This window comes from Amaranthus tricolor, chromosome 1, assembly GCF_026212465.1.
Source record: "Amaranthus tricolor cultivar Red isolate AtriRed21 chromosome 1, ASM2621246v1, whole genome shotgun sequence".
NCBI lineage: Eukaryota > Viridiplantae > Streptophyta > Magnoliopsida > Caryophyllales > Amaranthaceae > Amaranthus > Amaranthus tricolor.
In genome coordinates this window covers 10,090,277-10,114,653 of record NC_080047.1, presented here as the reverse complement: position 1 = coordinate 10,114,653, position 24,377 = coordinate 10,090,277, and the positions used below count along the sequence as shown (strand labels likewise).

The window sequence follows — 24,377 nt, the reverse complement described above, 5'->3', positions numbered from 1 at the left end:
GACTCTGGATCATATGCATTTGATCCAAAGTACTATGCCCCCTGTTCCTCATCCTTACTTCCTGAAGCCATTGGAAGGAAATGATGCACCGATTTTTTTTTAAACTGATAAGGTTGTTTTGTGGTTATTGTTCTTGAAGATGATTCAAGATTTTGTAGACAGTTAAGGATTTTTGAACTAATATGTTTGGTGTACTGTATAGCAGCTTATATAAGCTGATCTGGAATTTGTAAGGTCATTTTTTCAGATTATACTTGTAATCTATGATTAGTCTCCATTAACTTTTTAATCCATGTATTTGTAAATTGGCCAATGTAAGGAGTTTGGAATGTTCATGTATGGTTGTATTAATTTTTGTAGGATGGATTAATTTCCATCATTTTTTTAGAATAACCCTCTAAACTTTTCCAATTTGAAAAGTTTAGAAAGTTGGTTACTTTTCCTCCTTGTACAGTTCTCTCCCCTCATTATTACATTAATAAAATCAATTTTTTTTATAATTTTACTTTTGTTTAAATTTATTTTCTTTCATAGTTTCAATACAATCATTATTTCATATTATTATCTGATTAAAATAATACCCACTTCAACCAAAGACTCTATTTTTTTAATTTGTGTGAAAAACCCATAGTGGAAAAACATAAAAGATCAAAAAGAATATATATCAAACTTAGAAGACGGATGAATACTTGGAAAATAAATTAAATTCTCATGAAAATGTTGATACTTTTTTGAAAAAAAAAAAAAAAAAACCAATCGTATATACTATTATCATTATTTATGACTTATTATAGAAGTAGTGAACTACAGTAATACTCATGTGATACTCAGTGGTCCTAATTTATCTAAAATAATTAGGAAAAGAAAAAAATATAAGCTAATATTGCATAAATGGTGTATTAATTGTCTTTTTTTTATAGAAAAATTCATCATATTTATTGTTAATATTGTAGAAAATCTGCATGATAATGATTTATGTTGTAATACTTTAAACAATTTAAATTACTTCTCGGCCGGTTCTCACATGTTCAACTGGATAAAAGATATATCATTTTCATTAAGAAAAATAAAACAAAAAAGTATAAATGAAACTAATTTCATGTGCTACGAGTATTTATTATTTTGTTTTGTTTCATTGTTGAATTTTATTGTAATTGTAGTTATGCTTTTGTTTGTTAGGAGTATTGAGTATCTACTTGTCTTATCTTTACTTATTCCAATTTACTACTCTTGCCATGTTTCAGCTACACATTAAATTTAATTTACGTGTTTTAAGATTTATATGGCAAATTAAATCTAAATACGTAAAATTATAATGATTATCATAACTTCAATCCTTTTTCATAGTTAATAAATTCTATATTTCATAGAAATTGATCCGGAAATCGTAAATACTAAAAGTTTTAATCTCAAAAGAATAATTTTTTCTTGCTTGTTGTATGTAGAAAAATAGAAAAATAGTGGAATTTAAAAAATTATTTTGTCAATTAAAGCATAAAAATGTTTGGAATTTTAAGAATTAAAGTCTTAATTTTTATTTTTTGCGAATTATAGCTACTGAAGAATTAAAGTTTATAACGTTCAGGCCAAATGGCAGAAATTCGATCATTGAAAAAAAATTCCGACCACTTAAACTAAAATTTCCGATCACTAAAATGGTTAAAATTTTGTAATTTAATCTTAATGTTGTAAAGTTTGATACTTTGATGATAGTAATTTGTAATTTGATGATATTAATTTGTAAAAAATGAAGAGGAAATAAGAAAAGAGAAGAGAAGGTAAAGGAAGACGGAGTAAATAAGGCAATGACGAAAGTACATAGTACTTGCATTACCAACGGCAGCACCACATTTAAAGCCGACGTCTATTGAAATTTGCTCCTTCCCGATCGACATGGCTATGCCTATTTTTACAGCCGCGTGCTCAGCTTTCCCAGGGTATCCACTTATTTTTCCACTTTCTTTATATTTCCCTCTTCTTTTTCTTAAATTTTACTATTTCATTATACCTCTAGTATATTTCTTTTTTTTTTTTTTTTTACTGACTTAAATTAATTTTTATTTATATTGATTATAACTGAATTTTACCGAATAAAATTAATTTTTATTGATTAAAATTAATTTTTAGTTATTAATTGAATTCATTTTTACTAATTGTGACTGATTACCGATTGTAATTAACTTTTATAGATTGATAATTATTTAAGGTAAAATAAACGTGACATTAATCTAAACAAATGTCACATTTTATTTTGCATATTTATCGATATGTTATTTAAATTCTAGACATTTTGGTTAAAAATTTTAAAAAATTGATATTAATATAATTAAAATTTTTACGAGTTGAACCAGATCTCATTCTACTATGTTTTAACTTATAAATCTAAAATAAAATTTAAACTACGAGCGATTAATAAGGTACCAAAAAAATGAGGCATTTGATCAAAATAAAATAGAGTGATATCTTCTATGTATTTGCCTTATATTTATTTTGAATAATCTTATTTAATTGGTATATTGTTAATTAAGAAATGGATTATACAATTTTATTTTGAAGTAATTCACACATTTATATTTCATTTAAATATCGTCAACACAATTTATAACTTCTCTTAGTAAATGTATGGAAATAATTCCATAAAAAAATAAGGCAAAGTAAAAGATTTAAATGATTAAAATAATTTTTTAAGGAGGGTACTATCTTCTTTTCATAAATATTTTTACAATGTTGATTTCTAGTTATTTTTATTTTGGTTGAATTATTTGAGGGAAAATAAGATTAAAATATGGATAAAGAATTATATTATATTTACAAAGACGGTTTCATTGCGAGACGTGCTTCATACTCAGGTAAAATAGTTCAATAATAGAAGCTTTCAACATAATAGTCTTTTTTTTGCATAGTTTTCATAATAATATCACTTATTAAAACTAAAGCCTCCACGATGAAACCTAATATACAAAATAACAATGCAAATCTTTTAAAACGTTTTGGAAGATAACAATATAGAAGGGGATATTGTTTTTGGAATAATTGAAAAGTAAATCATTAAAATAAGAGGTTGAAATACTTAATTAAACTCTTTATTTCCTACTTTCATCCCCTTTATTATCTTCACATTCTTTATTTTTTTCAATTTAAAACCCTTTTCCTTTAATTTCACCCCTTTTATATTCTTTTCTTAATTTTACCTTTAATTCTTTTATGCTTTTTTCACCTTATCTTCCTAGGAGTATTTTTCTAGGTCACCCTTTATTAAAAAAAACAACTATCTATAGAATAATTTAATTAAACCAAGATAGGACCAAACTAAAAGAGCAAAATGCATTGATATAAGTAGTCCCATTGCATCACGGTGTCTCTTTTTTAAAGGACTAAAATTAAATTAAAAGACAATTTTTTTTTTATTATTATTAAATAATTTAGAAATCTTAGAAGAAGCATAAACATCATGATTTCATTCCACGAGTAAGGACAAAACAAAAATAAGGAGAAAAAAATATTATGTATAATTCGGTCAACTGAAGCATTGACCTGGATATGTGTTTTTACGGATCATCGAGTTGTTCTTCTCTCTGTTCTTCCTTTATGGTAAGGCTGTCAGAACTTGTGTAAAATTAATGGTATCTCCCGCTCTCACTACCTGGTCATACTATTTTAGTATACATAAATTTTATTTAATATAATATAAAAAAATTAAGTATTTTTTAATAATTGTACTTAATTATACTTGTCAACTAAAAAATATTTTATATTTTAAAATTTTTACATGATAAAATAATATGAACTAAGTTTATATAAGATAATGTTCGGAGTTTTTGATAGCAAGTCATGATGAAATTTCCATGGTGATGGGAAATTTGACTACTATATTTTGGTTATAATAGTGATGAAATAGGAAGAATAAAGATTTGTAGTTGATGATACATTCATTTTGTTTCTAATGAAAACAAGAATAAAGATTTGTACTCATAGAATTATATATTGCTCCTTTAAACTCTTTAACTAAATTAAAACTAGGTTTATATATTGCTTGGGAGATTATAAATAAATACAGCTAAAAATTATATCATGTCGATAAGTAAAATGATATGTGGTAGTTCGATGCTTCACTTAGCGAAATTTTTTTAAATTATATGATAAAATAAATGTGTTATAATTATAAATTTATGTTCATAAATATCACACTAAGTTATATTGCATGTTAGATATTTAGTTGTGTTTTCTATGAAAACTCTAATTTTTGTATTTTGTAAAAGGAAAAAAAACTTATATTTATAGTTTGATTGGTGTGTCACGATAGAAGATATTTATTAAGAAGTAATTTTCAAATTATTAAAGATCATAACACGTATTATTTATAATTTAACAGTTAACACATTCATTTTACAAATAGGGGGCATGAGGAGTTAAAATATAAGGGAAAGAAAATAGATAAGGAGAATTAAGGGAAAAGTTATGTGTTAATCTCATCAGCTGTTTTGGTATAATTAATGTAAAGAAAACAAAAGTCATTATGTATCGAACTCAGAAGGCCAAAATATTGTTTATTCTATCAGCTCCAAACAAATGATGGACTTTGATGACATCAGGCAGACGATGACAACAAGGACTAGGAAGTGTATATTTTTTCATATATAATATAAAATATAATTAACTGAAATTTTATTTAATTTATATTTTCATAATATTAACTTTTAAAAATTTCTTATCATATGAAATTAAAGATTAATATTATGCATTGAATAGCATGAAAAATAAAAATGTAACAACTATTATAAATTAGAGAAAGTACGACAATTTTGTAGATCATTTTCATCTATTAGAATATTTTGCACTAAACACCTCATAAAACACATTAAAACAAGGATAAAAACCCATAATAGAACGGATATTATTCCCATCATCCCATGTAACCTTTCTCATAAAGTTAATATTAAAGGTGGGTACTTAGAACACATTTATATAACCTAATTATGAAGATGATTCAGACGTATTTTAATCCAGCCTATTAAAAATAATGCTTAGTTATTGTATTTTTAATGCCTGTTTTTATTATTTTTAATGCTTACTTATTGTATTTTTAATGTCTATTTTTAATATCTTGAATGTCTACTTATATCATTCTTAATGCCTATTTATAATATTTTAAAAAATATATAATTCGTCTACCCAATTAAAAATGATCTCTCAAAAAACACCGTCTTTCATAACAATTGATGAAGATGATTAAGCCAGAAGATGTAGTAATAAATTATGCATTAGTGGTATGTATAATGGAGTGTTATCGAAGTATAAAATATCACAATTATATTAGTATATTGTATAAAAATTAAGAAATATTATTTAAATTGTATAAATATTATCAAAGAATAATTGAAATACGTAGATGAAAATAAAAAAGTAATGATGAAATTTTCATTAAAAAATTGTAGCAAAATAATAAAAATAGACTAAAAAATGGCGTTAACAACGTCTTAGTAACGATAAAAGTAACATAATAAAAACTTAATTCCTAATCTATCTTGAAAATAGACAATGATACTTTTAATGAAACTCAACATGTGTCGAGACCGATTTTGTTATAGTTATATTTGTATTATGTTTATCGAGTAACAGACAACATATTATCGAACTTAAAATAAGTTTGAAATCTAATGTTAAACTTAATAAATACGAAACTTGTATATTTTAATCTTAATATTTACTTTATTTTACTAATTTACTAGTGCTATTTTAGATTTTAAATTATCTTACGAAGAACTTTTGTTTGCGTAAGAAAATATTCGAACTAAGTTGATAATTTACGATTAGACCTGGGAAAATTTGATCCGACCCGAAAATGAACCCGGGACCCGACCCGACAAAACCCGAAAGCGACTTAATCCGAAACATGTCCGACCCGATAATTACCCGACTGAAAATGACCCGACCGGAAACCGACCCGTTTTGACAGATTTATTATCAATTTTTAGAGTAATTTCAATGTTAGAATTCATTTCAAATAAAATTTTAGTTTTCAAAGTATCTCAACATATTGAGTATATCACTTGAACCCTAAAACTCATCAATAGATCTCAAAAAAAACACGTATTTAACGTCTTTTTAGCCATCGTAATTATTTTTCTTTAAAAACTGGACATTATAATCATCTTAATTGAATACATGTATCTTGTTAAATCAGTCAAATGAGTTTTTAATTCTTCTACATTTCAGTAAGCAAATCAATATAATTTATACGAACGTTTCGCACGTTTGAATGAGCTTTTCAAAAAACGAATGTCGCTACCCTAAATTATAAAACGCGTATCTTATAAGACGAAATAAGTACTTAGTTAGTTGTATATCTTTCCAACATGAAAATTGTGAAGATAATTTTAACGTCATTTTTATCTAACGTTACAATTATAATAAACAAAATAACTTTTATAAAGCGCGTATCTTACAAGTCTTTCAAAATAAGTATTAATTCCCCTATTTTTCTTGCACTTAAATGAACCTGACATACCAACTATTTTTTGAAAATCGTACATGTAATTTCTCTAATGATTTTTTTTAGACATTTTAATGATTTTATTTTTATGTTGAATTAGTCGATTGGATATTCTAATGTTTTATGGTAACCCGTTGGGTCAATCCGAACCTACCCGAAACCCAGTGTGATCCGACCTGAAACTGACCTGATCCAAAACTGACCCGACCCGAAAATGACCCGACCGAAATTGATCCGACCCAAAACCCGACCGACCGACCGTTTTCCCAGGTCTATTTACGATACTTATAGATTGAATAATATTATTGGATGAACCTGCAAAAAAAAAAGAAAAATGTTATTGGATGTATTTTATATTTTAGGAAAAATTACTTAGAATAATCTAATATTTTTATGATTTTTTTATAATAATCCCATTTATTGATTAGCCATGAATAATCATAATTTTATAGGGTATTTTATCTAGAGTAAACTTGGGTAACCCGGTGACCTATTATAGTAGGTAATTCAACAAAAAAGTAAATTGAAAATTAATTTAAAATTAGAGAAAAAGTTTGAAAATTTACATAAAAAATTCTAAATAATAAAAAAAATCATAAATTTTTTTGAATATTTTTTTAACATTTTATTATAATTTATCTTTTCTAAAAAATAATAAAACTTGTTATAGCAATTCATCCGGTTATGGGGTTTACACTAGGAAAATGCCTCTTAAAGTTGGGATATTCATGATTAATCAATAGGTGGAATTATTATAGGAAAATTATAAATAGATTGAATTATGCTAATTTTTCTATATTTTATTTACATATAAGTTTTTCTATTTTTATCATTAATTCAAGTTTATAACTTTATCACTATCTCAATAATAAAACGAAAATTAATTTAATGCTCAAAAATAAGCTTATTCCATATATGATTCGTAATCCATATACGAATCAGGGCCCTAAAAAATTAGACCCACAAATTCAAATTTGAATTTGAATCCTCCCTCTTAAAACGGACCTAAATTCGGGATCACTTGAATTCCATCCAAATCTTCCCTGAATAAAACTATAGTCAATTGATTAAATATTATTCAATTTATCATGTAAAGTTAATATCAATATCAATCTTTATTTGCATAATTTTATGTTTATTTTTTTTATTGCAAGGAAGCCAGAGGAAAAGGGACTAGTGATAATTGAACCCGAGTTCCTTCTAAGAAAAGTGGTATATGTTATAACTACATTAGAAAGACCAATTAAACAATCTAAGCAAATTCAAGTTCACCCCAATTTTGTTATTTGAGCTTGTACATAAAAACATTCGCTTAAGAGGATATTCGATTGCACACAAACACTATGAGATTTCATCCTAAACTATTTGATAAAAGAAAGAGTAGCTTATCAAACATCCAATTTATATATTAGTCAATAAATGTCTCTTTAATTTTTTCATATGAAATCACATTCAGGTAATTTTCGAATATTTTCTTTATAAGTGAAGCCTTTTTAAAATTAAACGGGTAAAATATTTTTTTTACTGCTAATCCTAAATAAACGAAATAAAAGATCAACAAGTTACTCAGTGAAAAAATAACATTGTTCCGTTATAATTTTACACTATTTTTTATTTTTATCAAAACTAGGTCAAAAATTGAAGTTTCAACAATTTTGTGGTCAACTAAAACGCAAGAAAATTGATGGCAATAATAATAATTTATTTAGAAGACACACGTATAACCCCGACAAACTTATTGTAGAGAAAAAACACAAGAAAATCAAGTCCCCCACACCTTTTCTTAATTAGTCCCCTCCCTATTTGCTATTGTTTTTTTCCTATTTATCTATTTAAGTAACTTTTGGACCTATCTATTAGATTAATTCAATACATATTTATTGTATTAAAATTACTTTTTACTTATTACTTTAGAATGATCAACTTTTATACTCTTAAAATAATCATTTATAATATTAAATGATTGTTTTAAATTTTAAAATAATAAATTAAAAAAATAAACTAATTAGATAGATTTGTCTCTCATCCAAAACGAGATGTATTTATTAATCTGTTCTTGAATTTTGTATGTTTCCCAAAAAAAAGTAGTAAAAAAGCCAATCAACTACTCCTAAATAATTTGCTTGCTCCTCTTTTAAGAAAAATGAATGATAGAGTATATCTAATATTCTTATAAATTAAAACCTTAACTATCAACTTAAAATTTTAGTTGCATTGATTTTTTGATATTGTATCAAAAGCAATTAATTGTGAAGGCACGTTGAATCTATATTTCTTGCCTAAAGTGCTCTTATGTAAAGAAGTGTGATATAGCATATAACATAAACTATAATTTAACTAGAAAAATTATTAAAAAACTACATTATTTATAGGTCTATTTGCAAAAAACTACTTTATGTATTTTTTTTTGAAAAACTATCTATTGTAATATATTTCTTTGCAAATGACTACCACTTAACAGAAAACGTGAATTGACCGTTAAGTTTGAGAGTTTGACTAATTTGAAAGGTTAATTGTTTATGTAGCAGTATTTCATTGGTCCTTGTATTTTTAAATAATTAAAAATTATAAAACATAAATTCACAAAATATATGAGGACCAATGAGATACCGCCACATAGACAACTTAACCTCTCAAATTGGTCAAACCCACAAACTTAACGGTTAACTAACGTTTTCTGTTAAGTAGTAGTCATTTGCAGAGAAATATATTACATTAAGTAGTTTTTTATAAAAAAATACATAAGATAGTTTTTTCAATATATTTATAAATAAAGTAGTTTCTTATAATTTTTCTTCTAACTGTTAATTCAAATTTTTAGTTGAACTAGATTAGTGACACTGGGTGACACATTTTCCTTGTTTCTCCAACCTCTTTCCCATAAATGTTGTAGATCAAGTGGCACCATTTGAGACCTAACTATAACAAACAATGACTTCATATTATTTTGAGATTCATAGTTGAACCGTCTCCAATCCAAGATACATATATTTCAAACTTAATAAATTTAATTATGTACGATCAAAAATATTACCCAACCTAAATATATAACAAATGAATCTTTATTAATAATTTTTTATATAATGTTATGTAATGCCTTGCTTTTTTAATAATTGATTTAAATTTTATTAATTTAAATAGCGAACAATTCTTTAATGCTTGATCATAATTTGAATATTAATCGATTACAAATAGTAAATTTAAAAGTATTTTAAATTTTTAATTATATAAATATTAATTAAATAACATAAGAAACTATAATTCAAATTTCATCATCAAATTGAGCGTCAATTGATATAATAAAGCTTTTTATTTGGTTCTCTTATTTACCCTCTATAAATTAGATTCTTTTTTTATCAACGAATCTTAAAAAATATTTGTTTACTTTGGTCTTATTCATATAACACTATAAATATTACATACACATAATTGACTATAATCAATATTTCTATTTTTGCTTATTTTTTTTATTTTGAGTCTTTTTTTATTTGAAAATGTCCATACAATCTTTTAATTCATTAAGGCTTTTATTTTCATTTATATGTATATACTTATTTCAACCTCTTTTTCTTTTAATCCTATTTTACAATAATTTTACCAAATATCATTCTAAACTTTACGTATCCAACTAACTTAAAATCCAATAAAATCGAGTTACATTTATAAAAAAGTAATTGAAAAAGGCCAACAAAGGACAATTAATAACCAATAATCACTTAACAAACAATTCAATGTTTTATACTTCTTTCAACAATTTTTTAAAAAGCAATACTTACACTAACGTAGACAAAATCCAATCTCTATTTTTATATCCTAAAAGTAGTAAACAGTCAGAGGTGATTATTCGGGTCATCGAATTGAATTCGAGTCAGTATTTCATGTCGTTTCAAAATCAAATTTTATTTCCACATTAATTTTAATATAATTATAAATTTATTTTTATGTTAGATCAAATCGAAGTCGAATAAAAATTTGTCCAAAATATTTTGAACATTTCCGCGTAGACTCCCGTAGTAGTCTAGTACCACCGAAAGCATTATAAGTATTTTGTTTTAGTAAACCATCCCACTAATAATAAAAAAGAAAATAATAATAAAAAATAAAAATTTGTCTTTGTATAAAAAAGAAGCGTGATTTCTCATAACTTGGCTGATAAAATCTCCCCTCACTCAGTCTCTCAACTCTCTCACCTTCCCTTCTTTCACATTCACCTCTTTTTATAATCCTCACACTTCCATCTCTCTCCTCTGCTCTACTCCATGAGTGAGAAGCAGAGAACACTTCCATCAATGCCGAACCTTTTTATGTCTTGTTAAATCTCTTCACTTTCACACCATGACTATCTAAAAAACAACAAATTAAAAAAAATATATAATCTTCATTAAATCTCATCAATGGCACCCTCTCAAGATTTCCAAGAACAAACCCCATTTTCCATTCTAGATGCTTTGTATTGTGAGGAAGAAAAATGGGAAGATGATGATGAAAATGAAGAAGAACATTCTAGAAGTTTTCAAGGAATTAACAATGGTGGAAATGAAACCCCATTTTTACTTCCTCTTCTATTATTAGAACAAGATTTATTCTGGGAAGATGAAGAACTTTTGTCTCTGTTTTCCAAAGAAACAGAGCAAACCCAAGAAATTTCAGAAAAAAACACCATGGATTTAAATGATTTCTCTTCTTCAAGAAATGAAGCTATTGAATGGATTTTAAAAGTTAATTCCTATTATGGGTTTTCTACTTTAACATCAGTTCTTGCTGTTAATTACTTTGATAGATTCTTTTCAATCTTCCAATTTCAAAGTGATAAACCATGGATGTTTCAACTTACTGCTGTTACTTGTCTTTCTCTTGCTGCTAAAGTTGAAGAAACCCATGTTCCTCTTCTCTTAGATCTTCAAGTATGTAATCAAATCCACCATTTTTACACCTTGATTTTTCTGGGTTTTAAGTTTTTTTTAATAAAGTTTGAATCTTTATTGAAGGTGGAGTCAGGAAAATACATGTTTGAAGCAAAAACAATACAGAAAATGGAGGTATTGATCTTATCAACATTAGAATGGAAGATGAACCCAGTAACTCCATTATCATTTCTTGATCATATAATCAGACGGCTAGGATTGAAGAATCATCTCCATTGGGAGTTTCTCCGGAGATGTGAACGACTCTTACTCTCTCTCCTCTCTGGTAAGCATCGCATTGATGTTTTTATAACTATTTTTGTATTTTTTTACTACTTTTATATGACTTTTTAGAATTTGTTTCTTTTGGTTTTTGAGTAAAATAATGACTAATTTTGTTTTATTCTACGAAAAATACTTTTCAGTTTCCAGATGTGTAAGACCGTAGGATTATACCTTGACTTATACTAGTAGGGATATAATTGTAAATATCTTATAAACAATTTTATAGAAAGCTAAAAATAAATTTTTTAATATTTTTACTCTAGCTCTATTTGTACGAGACGGATCCATATAATTAATTTATTTTTTTAATTGTTTACTTTAAAATTATAAATAATTATTTTTAACGTATGAAATCTACATAGATCAACCTAATAAAATATAGTCTCAATGTGAGACCGTATTATTTAAGAGTTTGCATTTTCACTCATGATATGGATAATGCACTATGGTCAAGGAGGGGATATATATTCTTATGGGTAGTGAGAATTAAATTTTTATCAAAACCGTCCATTTCGATAAATAATGTGATATTTTTGATAAATTTATAGCTTGATATCACTTTTGATAATACTATAACTTATGTAATGTTTATGACATACTTACTAAAACTAAATATTAGCCTATTAGAAGTATTTTTAAAAAAGTGGTCTTCATATTAGTTATACTTTTTTATTTGACTTAGTCAAGAATCAAATAGTATTCACATCTTCATTTATATATCATATAAAGTAAAATATGAAAATATTTATAGAAAATGTCTAATTTGTAATGTGAATTAACTAAATACTTACAAGGCTTACAAAAGTGATAGTATATATTTTGTTTTATTACTTGCAAAATCACATATTTAATTTTAATTTATTAACTTCAATTTGAGTGGATTTAGAGTAAAATTTGAAATTTAGTTAGTGAGAATGTGACGTGAAAAAGTTAATTATTGAGATCTAATAATGTTATTATAAGATCTAGTGGATGCTTGTTGATCATCATAGATTAGTCATAATAATAATAATAATAATTTGATAAATGATTGGTTGGTTTGATGATGAAATGTAGATTGGAGATTTGTTAATTATATGCCATCAGTATTGGCTACTGCCACAATGATGCATGTCATTGACCAGATTGAGCCTTGTAACCCACTTGATTACCAAAATCAGCTTCTAGGTGTGCTTAATATCACCAAGGTTAGTGCTATTTTTTCATTAATTAATTATTTTTCTTAGATCTAATTTTATTTTATGTAAAATGTTTAATAATTTTTCAATGGCTCCACATTTTGAATTCATGGTTTGGTCACAGATACTCTATCCCTTGTATATGAATCATGATAAATCTATGATCAGTTTTTAGGTTGCCATGGTTATAATGATTGGGTTATCCATTTAATCATTATTCTATTCCTTTTTTAAAATCTGCATCTTAAATAAATAGAGCAAAATGACCACTGCAATGATCGAACAAATTTGAAAGGATATTCTTCTTTTTTTTTTTTTTTTTTTGATCGTTGTGCTACGGCTGGGGTGGAACTGTGTGGGGGTTGCGGTGGAGTTTGGGTGTTAAAGAAGGGTGTTGCTTTTTCATTTTATTTATTCTTTGTAAGTAATCTGAATAGCAAGTTACAAGTCCTTATGTTTCATTGAATTTAAAAAATAGTGGAATTATTTTTAACGGATGAACAAATAATTATATTATTAATGATAATTTTCTCTTTAAAAAATTATTTAGTGAATTAAATATTTACCCTTGTCAAGATAAGATTTGTATAGTGAAATGTTATGTAGTAGAGTATAAAACTTGGTATAGACAAAAATACAATTGGAGGATTGGAGAAGGGTATTTTGGTCTATTTAATTTGCTTAAACTAATGTTACTTCATTAATCAAAGCCATGTACTACATTAGGAGTACTTGCTAAAATTAAATGTACAATTAAACATTAAGAATAAACAAGTATCTCACGCCTTAAGTGAATCACATGTAAGTTTGTGTCCATTTTGGTCAATAGTCTTCCATATTCTATAATATTTTTACTTTGTAATCAAGATTGTTCTTCAATCTTGTAGTATATTTTGTGATGAGTTTAACTAAAATATTATCAATATATAAGGGTAAAATCTTGCTTTTATTAGTCTACTTCTCTTGTCTTGTAAAATTTAAATAACTATTTTAGCTCTCAAAATAATGTTTTGAATGAAAATCTTAGAAATGTGGAAGGAAATTGTGTCATAAGTCCAACTTCCCCCTAAGCTACAATTAATAGTATTTGGTGTATAGGGAAAGAGATGGAGGGGGCTTTGTACAAGTGTTATTACCCATGTTTCACCAAAGAATTTGCTAAATTTAGTCAAACATTAAAGAACAATTCTCATATCATATCCAAAAAACTTGCATATTTAGCAATGTACTTCTAAGTTCCATTTCAATTACCTTTTTAAAATAATACTAATTTGTATTAAAAAGTACTCGGCGTCGTCATAAAAACGATATTAATACATATACATGCATATTCATGAAAGATATGATACACTGATAATTCATAGTTTTTTTTATGAGCGGGATATATTTGATAGAATGATGATGATATGGTACACTGATTATAATGATAATAATATACGTACATATCTATATTTCTACAAATGTTATGAAAATTTTTTCTAAGTACCTTGAAGAAAAATGATAGGACACATAGTCTAGGGTTGATCCTTGTTTGTATCTCCATTTTGGTCAATTGTAGTATTATTCAAATTCTAATACTTCTACTAATTAATCTAATTGTGTTGGTTAAAGACAAAAATTATGTATTTATAGTAATACTTAATTTTAATTAAAAAGACTCTTAGGGATGCGCAATAATTAAAGCACATTCGTTTGTTACCAATTGGTGGAGTACAACTCAAGTCTTAAATAAGTGATTATTTACATATCTCGAGGTAATCTAAGACCATAATTCTACATTTATACTACTATTGACTGATTTATTGAATTTTTTTATTGACCTTTATTTATAATTGAAGATTGATTAGATAAATAAATAAATACTTGTAATTTTATTTAGTAATTTATTTAAGTAATTATTTTTACCTCACATGATTAGCAAATAAAAATGTGGTGTGTTTGTGATTTTATTATTGGTTCATGATTTACGATAATATTTAACATAAATCATTCGTGAATATAATATATAATTCATTACTATTAAATGCTTTCATCTTAACTTTTATTCTAGTGAGGTTTATGGAAATTATGATATAATATAATGTTTCCTTAATATTAAAATTTTTTGTCTTGACTTTTATTTAAGTAATGATTTAAGGGATTTTTTATAAAAACTTATTGTTTTGATGATAGATACTTGGTTCTTTTTCATTATGACGTTTGATACAAATTTGACTTAGTTGTAAAATTTACGTCCATTTTCAATATTCATTAACTGATGGGAATATTTATGTAAATTATTTGTAGTTTTTAAGATATATATATTGGTAATTTCAATAAAACATAATTTTTGAGTATTGCTCATTTCCTATGAAATTGTACCTATTTCTATGTTTAAATTAGTCAAACTTTTTATACCATTTTTTTGTCAATGGTTTCATTTTCCTTTTTTATTTTAAATTTCATACCCATATTTATTTTCATTTTCCAACTCATCTACTACTTATTTCTTCCATTTACATTTCTTTTTATTTAACTGCAAATTAATTCAACCAAAAAGAAAAAATGAAATTTAATAGAAATAATGGAAGTATTTCATCGGGGTAAATTCACTTTTTTATAATCGAAAATTAAAAAACTAATCGGTGAAAATCAAACACTTATTGATCACCCTTGATGGTCACTTTTAAATGGTTGAATGACATTAAATAAAGTAGGCATTTTCATAATCAATATGGTTAACGTGTAGTATGGATTCATAATACAGTGTATGTCATTATCAATAATATTTGCCAATCTTGAATATCTGTTCATAATAAATACATTCATTTTCATAATCCAAATCAATATCACATAATTTACTTATTGTCTCACAAATTGCAAATAGAAAAGTGAATTATGATTAGTTTTAAGTTAATTTTTAAACTATTTTATGCGAATTATGAATTCAAAAGGCTAACTAATTAGCGAATTATATTTTACTGATCGATCTAGGACAAGGTGAATGAGTGTTACAAACTAATCGTGGAGAAGACAATGAACACAAAAAAATCAGACGATATCATCAATCATCACAAAAGACCATTTGATCAAATGATGTTCAATTTTCATCGCCAACCACCTCCAAGTACGACTATGACTACAATTTCAAGCAGTGATATTATTCCAAGTAGCCCAAGTGGAGTAATGGATGCATATTATCTTAGCTGCGACAGTTCTAATGATTCTTGGACCGCTGTCAATTTATCATCTTCTTCATCTTCACTCTCGTCTTCTCCCATGGCGAGGAAGAAGACTCGAGTTCATGAGCAACCAATGCCCTTGCAATTACCTTCACTTTCTAGAGTCTTCCTTGAAGTTGTTGGTAGTCCTCGTTAAGCAAGCTAAGCTTTTAAACATCATCCATGGCGGAATATTTTTCTGTTGTTTAAAATGGGGGACATATTTATATCATATAATACTACTGAACTTATATTATATGGGTATAAATTCATTCCCTGCAATTTTTATGTTTTGATGATGCATGATCATGTTTTTTCATGTGCAAGGATGGTTGCATGCATGCATGCATGCATGGATGGATGTAGTATTATGATGAATAAAATCATGAATATGATGATGGAGGGAACTGAGATGTACTGATCTGTTCTGATAAAATTGCATAAAAAAGAAAGAGGGAAACTTTTAAAAAGTGGTAATTATGGAGAGAAAATGAATTATATAAATAAAATTAAACGAGTTGAAAAGTATGAACGAGATTAAAAGAAAGTGGTAGACCATTATTAAAAAATGAAAATGATTCAAATTAAATGGGACGAATCAAATAAAAAATACTTCAAATTAGATGTAACGGTGGGAGTAATTCAAAGTATGCATGTGAAATGTGATGTGAGGAAGAGGGAAGGAACATACATGAAGTGGGCCATGGTGAGGATTTATGGGGTAGCATAAAAATTAGACTTTTTAGGGTTTTTGACCTTGGGGTAGTGGGTCCTACAAATAAATAAGGGTAGGAGTAGGACTAAAGAGGAGGACTGTTTTTGTATGTATTGTGGAATTTTCTTTTTACTGTTTGGTTTGGAAGAGGAAAGGAGGGAATAGAATGGAATGGGTTATGGAATGACTGTTTATCAGTGTTCATTTTTAACCTACTCCAACCAGTATGATTAAAAAATAAATAAAGACAATAAAAGTACTCATTTATAATTGTTTACTTTGGGTTGAATTATTGGGTCATGGTGTTATGTTCTCAGTTCTCACCCATAGCCATAGGTGTAGCTCCACAAGAAGGTTGACCATGATTTACCTTTAAGAATCACCGAATGTGTAGTTTATAATTATATGGTGTATTTGACCCACAAATTAATTTTACTCAGGTAAAAATTAAAAAAAATTAATAGAATTTTGGTATTAATTTTGCATCCTCATCTAACTTTTTTTGTAATGTTAGTATGTAATTTTTTGGGTTTTTTTTAATAATACCTGATTTATTATTAAAGAGTTATACAACATCTACATCAGAGATAAAAATTAGCAAGTATATAACTACTTTAACCAAATATAATTTAAAATTAACAAAGCTATGATCATTGCGTATGAGATTTGACAATTCTAAATATTCTCTTCTACATTATTCTTTTGACCTTTATTCATCTAAAATTCTAACTTTAATTTGATTCTTCCTTAGTTGGATGGTAAATAATTTAGTTGGTAAAGTTAATGTTGCTTATATTGCTACAAACAATAGGTTTGAAGAAAGGAGTCTAGATAACAAAATAATAATTCGAACGTAATAAAGCACATTGATAAATGTAGTGAAAATTATAAAATAAATGGGTAAAGTGTACATTTTTCTAACAATCTGTATGACTATTGATATCAAATAATGATAATGACTAATGAGAATAATTTTTAGCTTAAATTTTCTTGAAATTTATAATTTTATTCAATGATAATAAAACTTTATTATAAGAAATTTTTTATTTTTTTTCATTAACATATAATATTACATTTTCAAATGGTATTACAATGACATGAATTTTATAGAGAAAATAAGATAAATAGAGTAGAATAATTATAAATATTAAACTTATTAAAAAATTTTCCCACAAAATTATAATAAGTTTACAAACTTATAATAAGTTTTTATTTCTATTTTTATCATTTAATACCGACAGGCTAATCAACATATTTTTTTTTAAAAAAAAAAGTGGTAGACGCATACAAAAAAATTAAAGTAGATCTAAACATTCTGTAGGGCCACAAATTAAGAAACAACTTTATAAACCTCTAAAACGATGAATTAGTGGGTGATGTTTAGAAGAGCATAAAACCTTTATAATGTAATGGGAGGTAGCTTTATTCAACAGATTTCCACTTTTGGAACCACCAATATGAATCTTAGCAGTGCATGCGAACCATTTGTGCCACCATTATAGGGGAGGGGCTCTCTATTTCTTCACATGTCAATCTTCCTATCCTATGCCCTACGCCTACTTGTCTTACAATTTTTCATGTATAGTCTCAAAGAAAAAAATAACAGAGATTGAATTGTATGGAAGAAATTTTAAGAAAATTAAAATATGTAAATTAAATTAAATAATATGGTGGATTTGTTTCTAAATAAAAGAATAATACAAAATAATTTAAACAATTTAAAATAAAAAATAATGTAAATTAAAAAAACATAAAAATTGCTATAAGTAAGTCAATGTGTGAAACACGTTTCTTTTAAAAACATTTCTAAGTTTTCTTATTGTTTGGTTTAATCTTAAACACCCTTTAGAAGTAACTTTTGACTTCTTCACATACTATTTTTATTTCGATACTTAGTGAGCTGGGACAAATTTTTATTTTTTCGTTGAAGACACACTTAAAAAAATTAGATCAAACATTAGTATTATTTCTGATATTTTATGAGCCTTATAAAAAGTGAAAGAAGATGATTTTTTTAGAAGGTTGATTAAGGTCTTTAATGAGTGCTTGACAAATCGATAGATACGGCCTCAATATATCTTATTTATTATTATAAATCTACATGTGTCATATATTTCTTAATTTATAAAGTAACCAAACATAAATTAGAAATTTTATTAAGTGTCTATTTCATCAACCATAATTTTCAAATAACATAAATAAATAAAATATTATGAAAGTGTTAAATTTGTCAAATGGTTGACGCTTATGATATGTTATAAAATATGATCACCCTAAAACGAGTACTCATTCTAAGATAATCATTACTTGATTGAGGTATTGGTCGGTTAAAACTTTTTTTTAGCTTGAAACCTAAATAAATCAAACATATTTCTTAAGATTGAATCTTAGGTTTCAAAATTTATCAAGATATTTTGATATGATCAAAATTAGATTAGATAAAACCAAACTAATAAATTTATATTAGATTACAACACGAGTTTTGTTCATATCAATTAAATCAAAGAATTTAATAAGCTCGGCCATAGTTCCAATCAAAACATATCACTAAATTTATTTGGATCAGATTTTTAATAAATTTAAATTAACAACTAATTAAATTAAATTAAATCATGTGTTCATAATTAAAGATATAAATAATCCAAATTCAATAAACCGAAAGTTAGCTGTGATTTGTCCTACCTAGTGCAACATACATTAGCATTGGCATACAACAAGGAATACTATAATGTCCCAAGATTATAATTGTAGGATCAATGATTGATTTTACTATTATAGTGATTATAATTTCTTTTAGCTTTTTGAGAAACAAAAAATTAAATTTTTAGTACCAATAAAGAGTTTAAGCTAATCGTTTGAAACCTCAAAATTATACTTTAATATATTCTTTTATGCGAGAGCTTTAAATTAGAATATGATGTAATTGATTTTAAAGCAAATAATTATGAATTGAAATTTTTTTTTGCCCCTTTGAAATTTGCTTTTGATAATCCATTTACAATGTAGAGCCAATAAAGTTCAAACTTGCGATTTTTTATCATGTTGATTTCTAATACTATGTCATCAAGAAATCAATTGAACGAAACGTTTGATAGTTAAAGCACAATAATGCATTACATCATCTAACACTAAAGTTGTTTACTATTTCAGTAACAAGTTTTATATAAGATCATATCACGGTGACATAAGCTCGTATAATTATCCTAATTATCTAATAATTATCTAATTGATTACTTTAAAATTATGAGTAATCACTTTAAAGTGTTAACTGATCATTCTAAAACTATAAAAGATTAATAGTCATCACTTTAAAATTGTAAATGATTACGTTAAGGTTAAAAATGATCATAAGATAATAAGTGTATATTGAACCAATCCGATAGAAATTTGAGATCGTCTTATTTAAAAAATTGAATTTAATAACAAAATCACAGAAATATAATTTATTCCGAACATGCTTGTATAAGAAATATTGAGTAATTTATTCACCAAACACTAGACATGATGATTTATTTTGATCTGATTTACATAAGTAGTAAAATGTTTTTTCTGTTTTTATGAGTTTCATAATTCATAGGAGTCACTAATCCAAAAAAGTATAAGAAAGGTCAAAGAGAGAATTGGGGGATTTTGAAATTAAGGGGGAACAAAATCTTTAATTGTGGAGGAGTGAGGCTTCCTAGTCCTACCCCTTTGTTGCCTACTTTTTAAGGTTGGTTGAGAATTTATAATTCAAAATTAAGGATTAAGAATTAAGAATCGAGAAATGACAGAAAAAAAAAGTAGGCAAATTGAGAAAATTATGTATGAATTTAGTCTAAATTATTTTAGTATACATAAATTTTTAAAAGACACATAGATAGTATGTTTCCTCTTGACATGTATAATCAAGTACAATTATTGAGAAATATTTGCTACTTTACGTTTTTGTATACTAAAATAGAATAAACTAAGTGTATATAAGACTTTTGTAGAAGATTTTGGCGTATGTCGTTGAGACGATGCTCTTATTATTAGTAGTAGTAGTAATTTAATACTTGTTTACTCATTTTTAGTACTTATTGAGTTATTGTGTATTTTTGTAGCTTGTCTTGAGTTTTGTTTGTGTTTCAGATTACTGATTTTCTTTTGCTTACCTGTAGGTGTTCTTCTTCTCTGACTTTTATTCGTTATTATTATTATTAGTATTATTATTTGTTTTTAATTTAAATTTTTACTCTATTTTATTTTATTTATATGCATTTTATGTATCTTTATTTTATTGTTTTTATTTTATGTTTAAGGGTCACGCTTGGGGGATTAAGATGCAAGCTTGCGGAGTCAGCTTTACTTTCACTCAGTTTTATTTGTTGCTGGAACTTCTCTTGATCTTTCTTGAGTCGAGGAACTCTTTGGTCGTACTCTCCTTTATAGATATGAGTTGTCACCTTTCTTTTCTTTTCAAACCCTACTCATAGTTATTTTATGGTCGGATACACTGAGAATGATCTGGAAGAAGAAGATGATATTTAGAGTTTTGTTTGTCTCCATTATTTATAAGAAAATTAATGGATTTTTGACATGTTTCCGAGGCTTGGAGATACAAGACTTACATTTGGCCGAAAGCCGGAATGTCAAGGAGCAAAGTGAGCTAAAAGTAGCACATACCCAATTATCTCAATATCCGATCGAGTATCACACCTGTACCAAGGTATAAGCTCTGAGTCACCATAGGTTGTGCAAATTGAGACCGGATCGGCAGTTCCGATCGAAATTGGTTGAGATTGGACTTAAATCGGACTGGAATGGTTGCATTCAATTTAAGCTCAGAGTCTTAATTATTCTTCATTTCGAGTTTTCGGTCTAAACTCAGAAAAATTCGAGTTTCGACCGAATTAGGCCGGATATATATAAAAGTAATTTTGAAGAGCAATAATATTTATGTATATACTTATTTAAAGGGTTTTATATTTTTTATTTCTAACACAAAATAATTTTTTAACTCAAATATTTTAATTTTATAATAATTAATTTGCTAAATAATTTTAAAATCTTCCATTTTTTAAATTTGTTTTTGGTATCATAAATTACTTTAGGTCTTCCGGTCCAATGGGTTCCGGCTGGTCCGATTCAAGTTTGGACCGGTGAACAGCCCTAGATACCAATACCTGAATGAGTTTCACAAATATCCATTACGATATATCTTCCCAAGATGCGGTCAGGTTTCTTGATATGAGACTAGGAATGCCAAATAGTTTGAATTAATCAAGCTCGAACCTGTTTTATACACCACTAATCAAACTAAATAATAATTCCAAGTAACAGTCATTTGTAATCTAAGTCCATCATTTTTGAATTTTTATTAAATTTTTTTCTTTTAAAATTGAGGCAACCAAGTCATTAATTAATAAAGAGATTTTCCCAAAAAAAAAAATCCACAAATTCTCATGGTCATACAGCTGTAAAGCTTAGAATGACAAGAAAAGAAAGAAAAGCAGCAACTGCTTTGCTCTGCTGGCTTTACAAAGACTCATATAATTCATATACAAAAACAGTAAGACAGTATGGCCTTGGTCTTAGTCTTAGGAGTATGGACATTGGAACCAACAACTCTTTACCAACATAACATAAACATTTCAATGGAAATCATCATCTTTCTTCATATATATGGAGTACATATTTATAGATTATGTTATTGTTCTATCTTTCCATACATTTGCCTTTCAAACCTCATTCACATCTATTCCATATCCCTTTTAAATAACATCATTTCATTTAATTAAAGTATGTAAAAAATTTTTGAATTAAATAATTTTATTTTAGAAGAACATAGAAAGTATTTACTGTCCAATCACGAATTCTTTCACCTCTATAGTCCATATTAGTCCTACGAGATTTTTAATAATTATTTTTCATTAAATTTGTTTTATTTTTATTTTCAACCGTAATTCATATTCTTACTTAAATTCTCATTCATATACTTATTTTGTTCATCTCACAAAGTTGCTCTATATCTAAATTTGATCATGATCTACATTTTTTAATTCACATTTATATATTTAATTTACTTTTTTATTTTATCTATACAATTCTTTAATACACCATAATAATAATAAATTTTTTTTTGATTTTCCACCAAAAAAAAAAAATGTTGCTATTTTTTGTGGTATTTTGTATTCTGATTTTCTTTTAAATAAAGGCAATTCTGCATTACGCAGTTGATCAGCAGGAAACATCCATGTCCAAGCATTTAAATTTAATAATACTCTTTTCAGAGTTGTACTTTTTTTACATCAAAATTATTTATAAATTATGATATTGTAGTTGCAGTATTCAATAGTACCGTATAATTGACCAAGGATTTAGGAGTATCATAATTTAATAAAATTAGCATAGAGTTAATACAAAGTATCCCTTTTAAAAAGTTTTAAGGTAAATTTGATTTCAAAACTTCTAAATTTAAGTCCTTGAATTATAAAAATTTAAACTTTACATTATTATTTTAAATTTTCTGTTATCATTTTACCAGTCTATAAATTTTTTTATTTTGAATTTTTTTTAAAAGTTAGAATTTTTTAAATAACATTACAACACTAAGATTTTTAAAATAAGATATCTCTAAAAGTTATGATTTTAAAATAATATATCAAAGTTGTAATTTTTGAAGTTGAAACGCCCAAAGTTAGAATTTTTGATTGGTTTATTTACTAGAAAATTCAAGTCTAAAAATATTACAACTATTTAAAAAATAGATAATGATATTTACAGCTCAACAAATTCTCTTTATTATCGATAATTTAAACTTTTTAAGAGAATATAATCTAAATTTGAAAAATAATTAATATTTTAAATTTTTATTTTATCTTTCAAGGAAATAATAAATAGTATACTAATAAATTATAATTAAATTCTTATGCTTTCAAAACAAACATTAAATTACATAAATAAAATACAAAATTTTTTCTTATATACAGCCCTTAGGACTGTATATATCATTTTCCTTAAAAAGTATAAGGTTTTAAAGTTTTTTTTTTCTGATTAATATAGTTGTATTATTTTTCAGAAACTTTAATTATTTAGTGGCAATATAAATTTTTTTGTCATAATATAAGTTAAAAAATGATAATTAATAAAATAAACATAATATGGTAAAATATAAAATGATTTGCCAAATTTCTATTTTGGCACACATATTATTTTTTTCTGTTAATCTTAACCATAAAATTTTAATATTTTAATATTTTATTTTCAATAAATGCATAGGCGGGAGTGACCTCAAAGCTAAATTCAAATTCGGAGTAATTAAAAGTAAAAAGGATAAAATGGTAAAAAAAGCAATAATTCAAGAGATCCTTCCAAAAGTCAATGGGGACATGAAGCTATGAAGGGTATAATTTCAGATTGAAACCTTTCATAGAAAACCTCCAATAGAGTAAAGCTAACAGGATATCCAAGTCCAGCAAGAAAAACAAAAAATATATATTAATATTAATATTAATATAATATATATATATATATATATATATATATATATATATATATATATATATATATATATATATTTTGTGTGTGTATATATATATATATATATATATATATATATATATGTAATGTGAGGTAAAT

At 25.9% G+C, this 24,377-nt stretch overlaps 1 protein-coding gene across 1 annotated transcript; it reads left to right on the top strand.

Moving 5' to 3' along the window:
* Positions 1-10,587: 10,587 nt before the first annotated feature.
* LOC130825132 (cyclin-D3-1) lies at positions 10,588-16,467 on the top strand. Its single transcript, XM_057690185.1, has 4 exons — positions 10,588-11,397; positions 11,482-11,683; positions 12,739-12,869; positions 15,834-16,467. Exons 1-4 carry the CDS (start codon positions 10,888-10,890, stop codon positions 16,215-16,217), a joined length of 1,227 nt encoding a protein of 408 aa, XP_057546168.1. The 5' UTR covers positions 10,588-10,887; the 3' UTR covers positions 16,218-16,467.
* Positions 16,468-24,377: the final 7,910 nt, after the last annotated feature.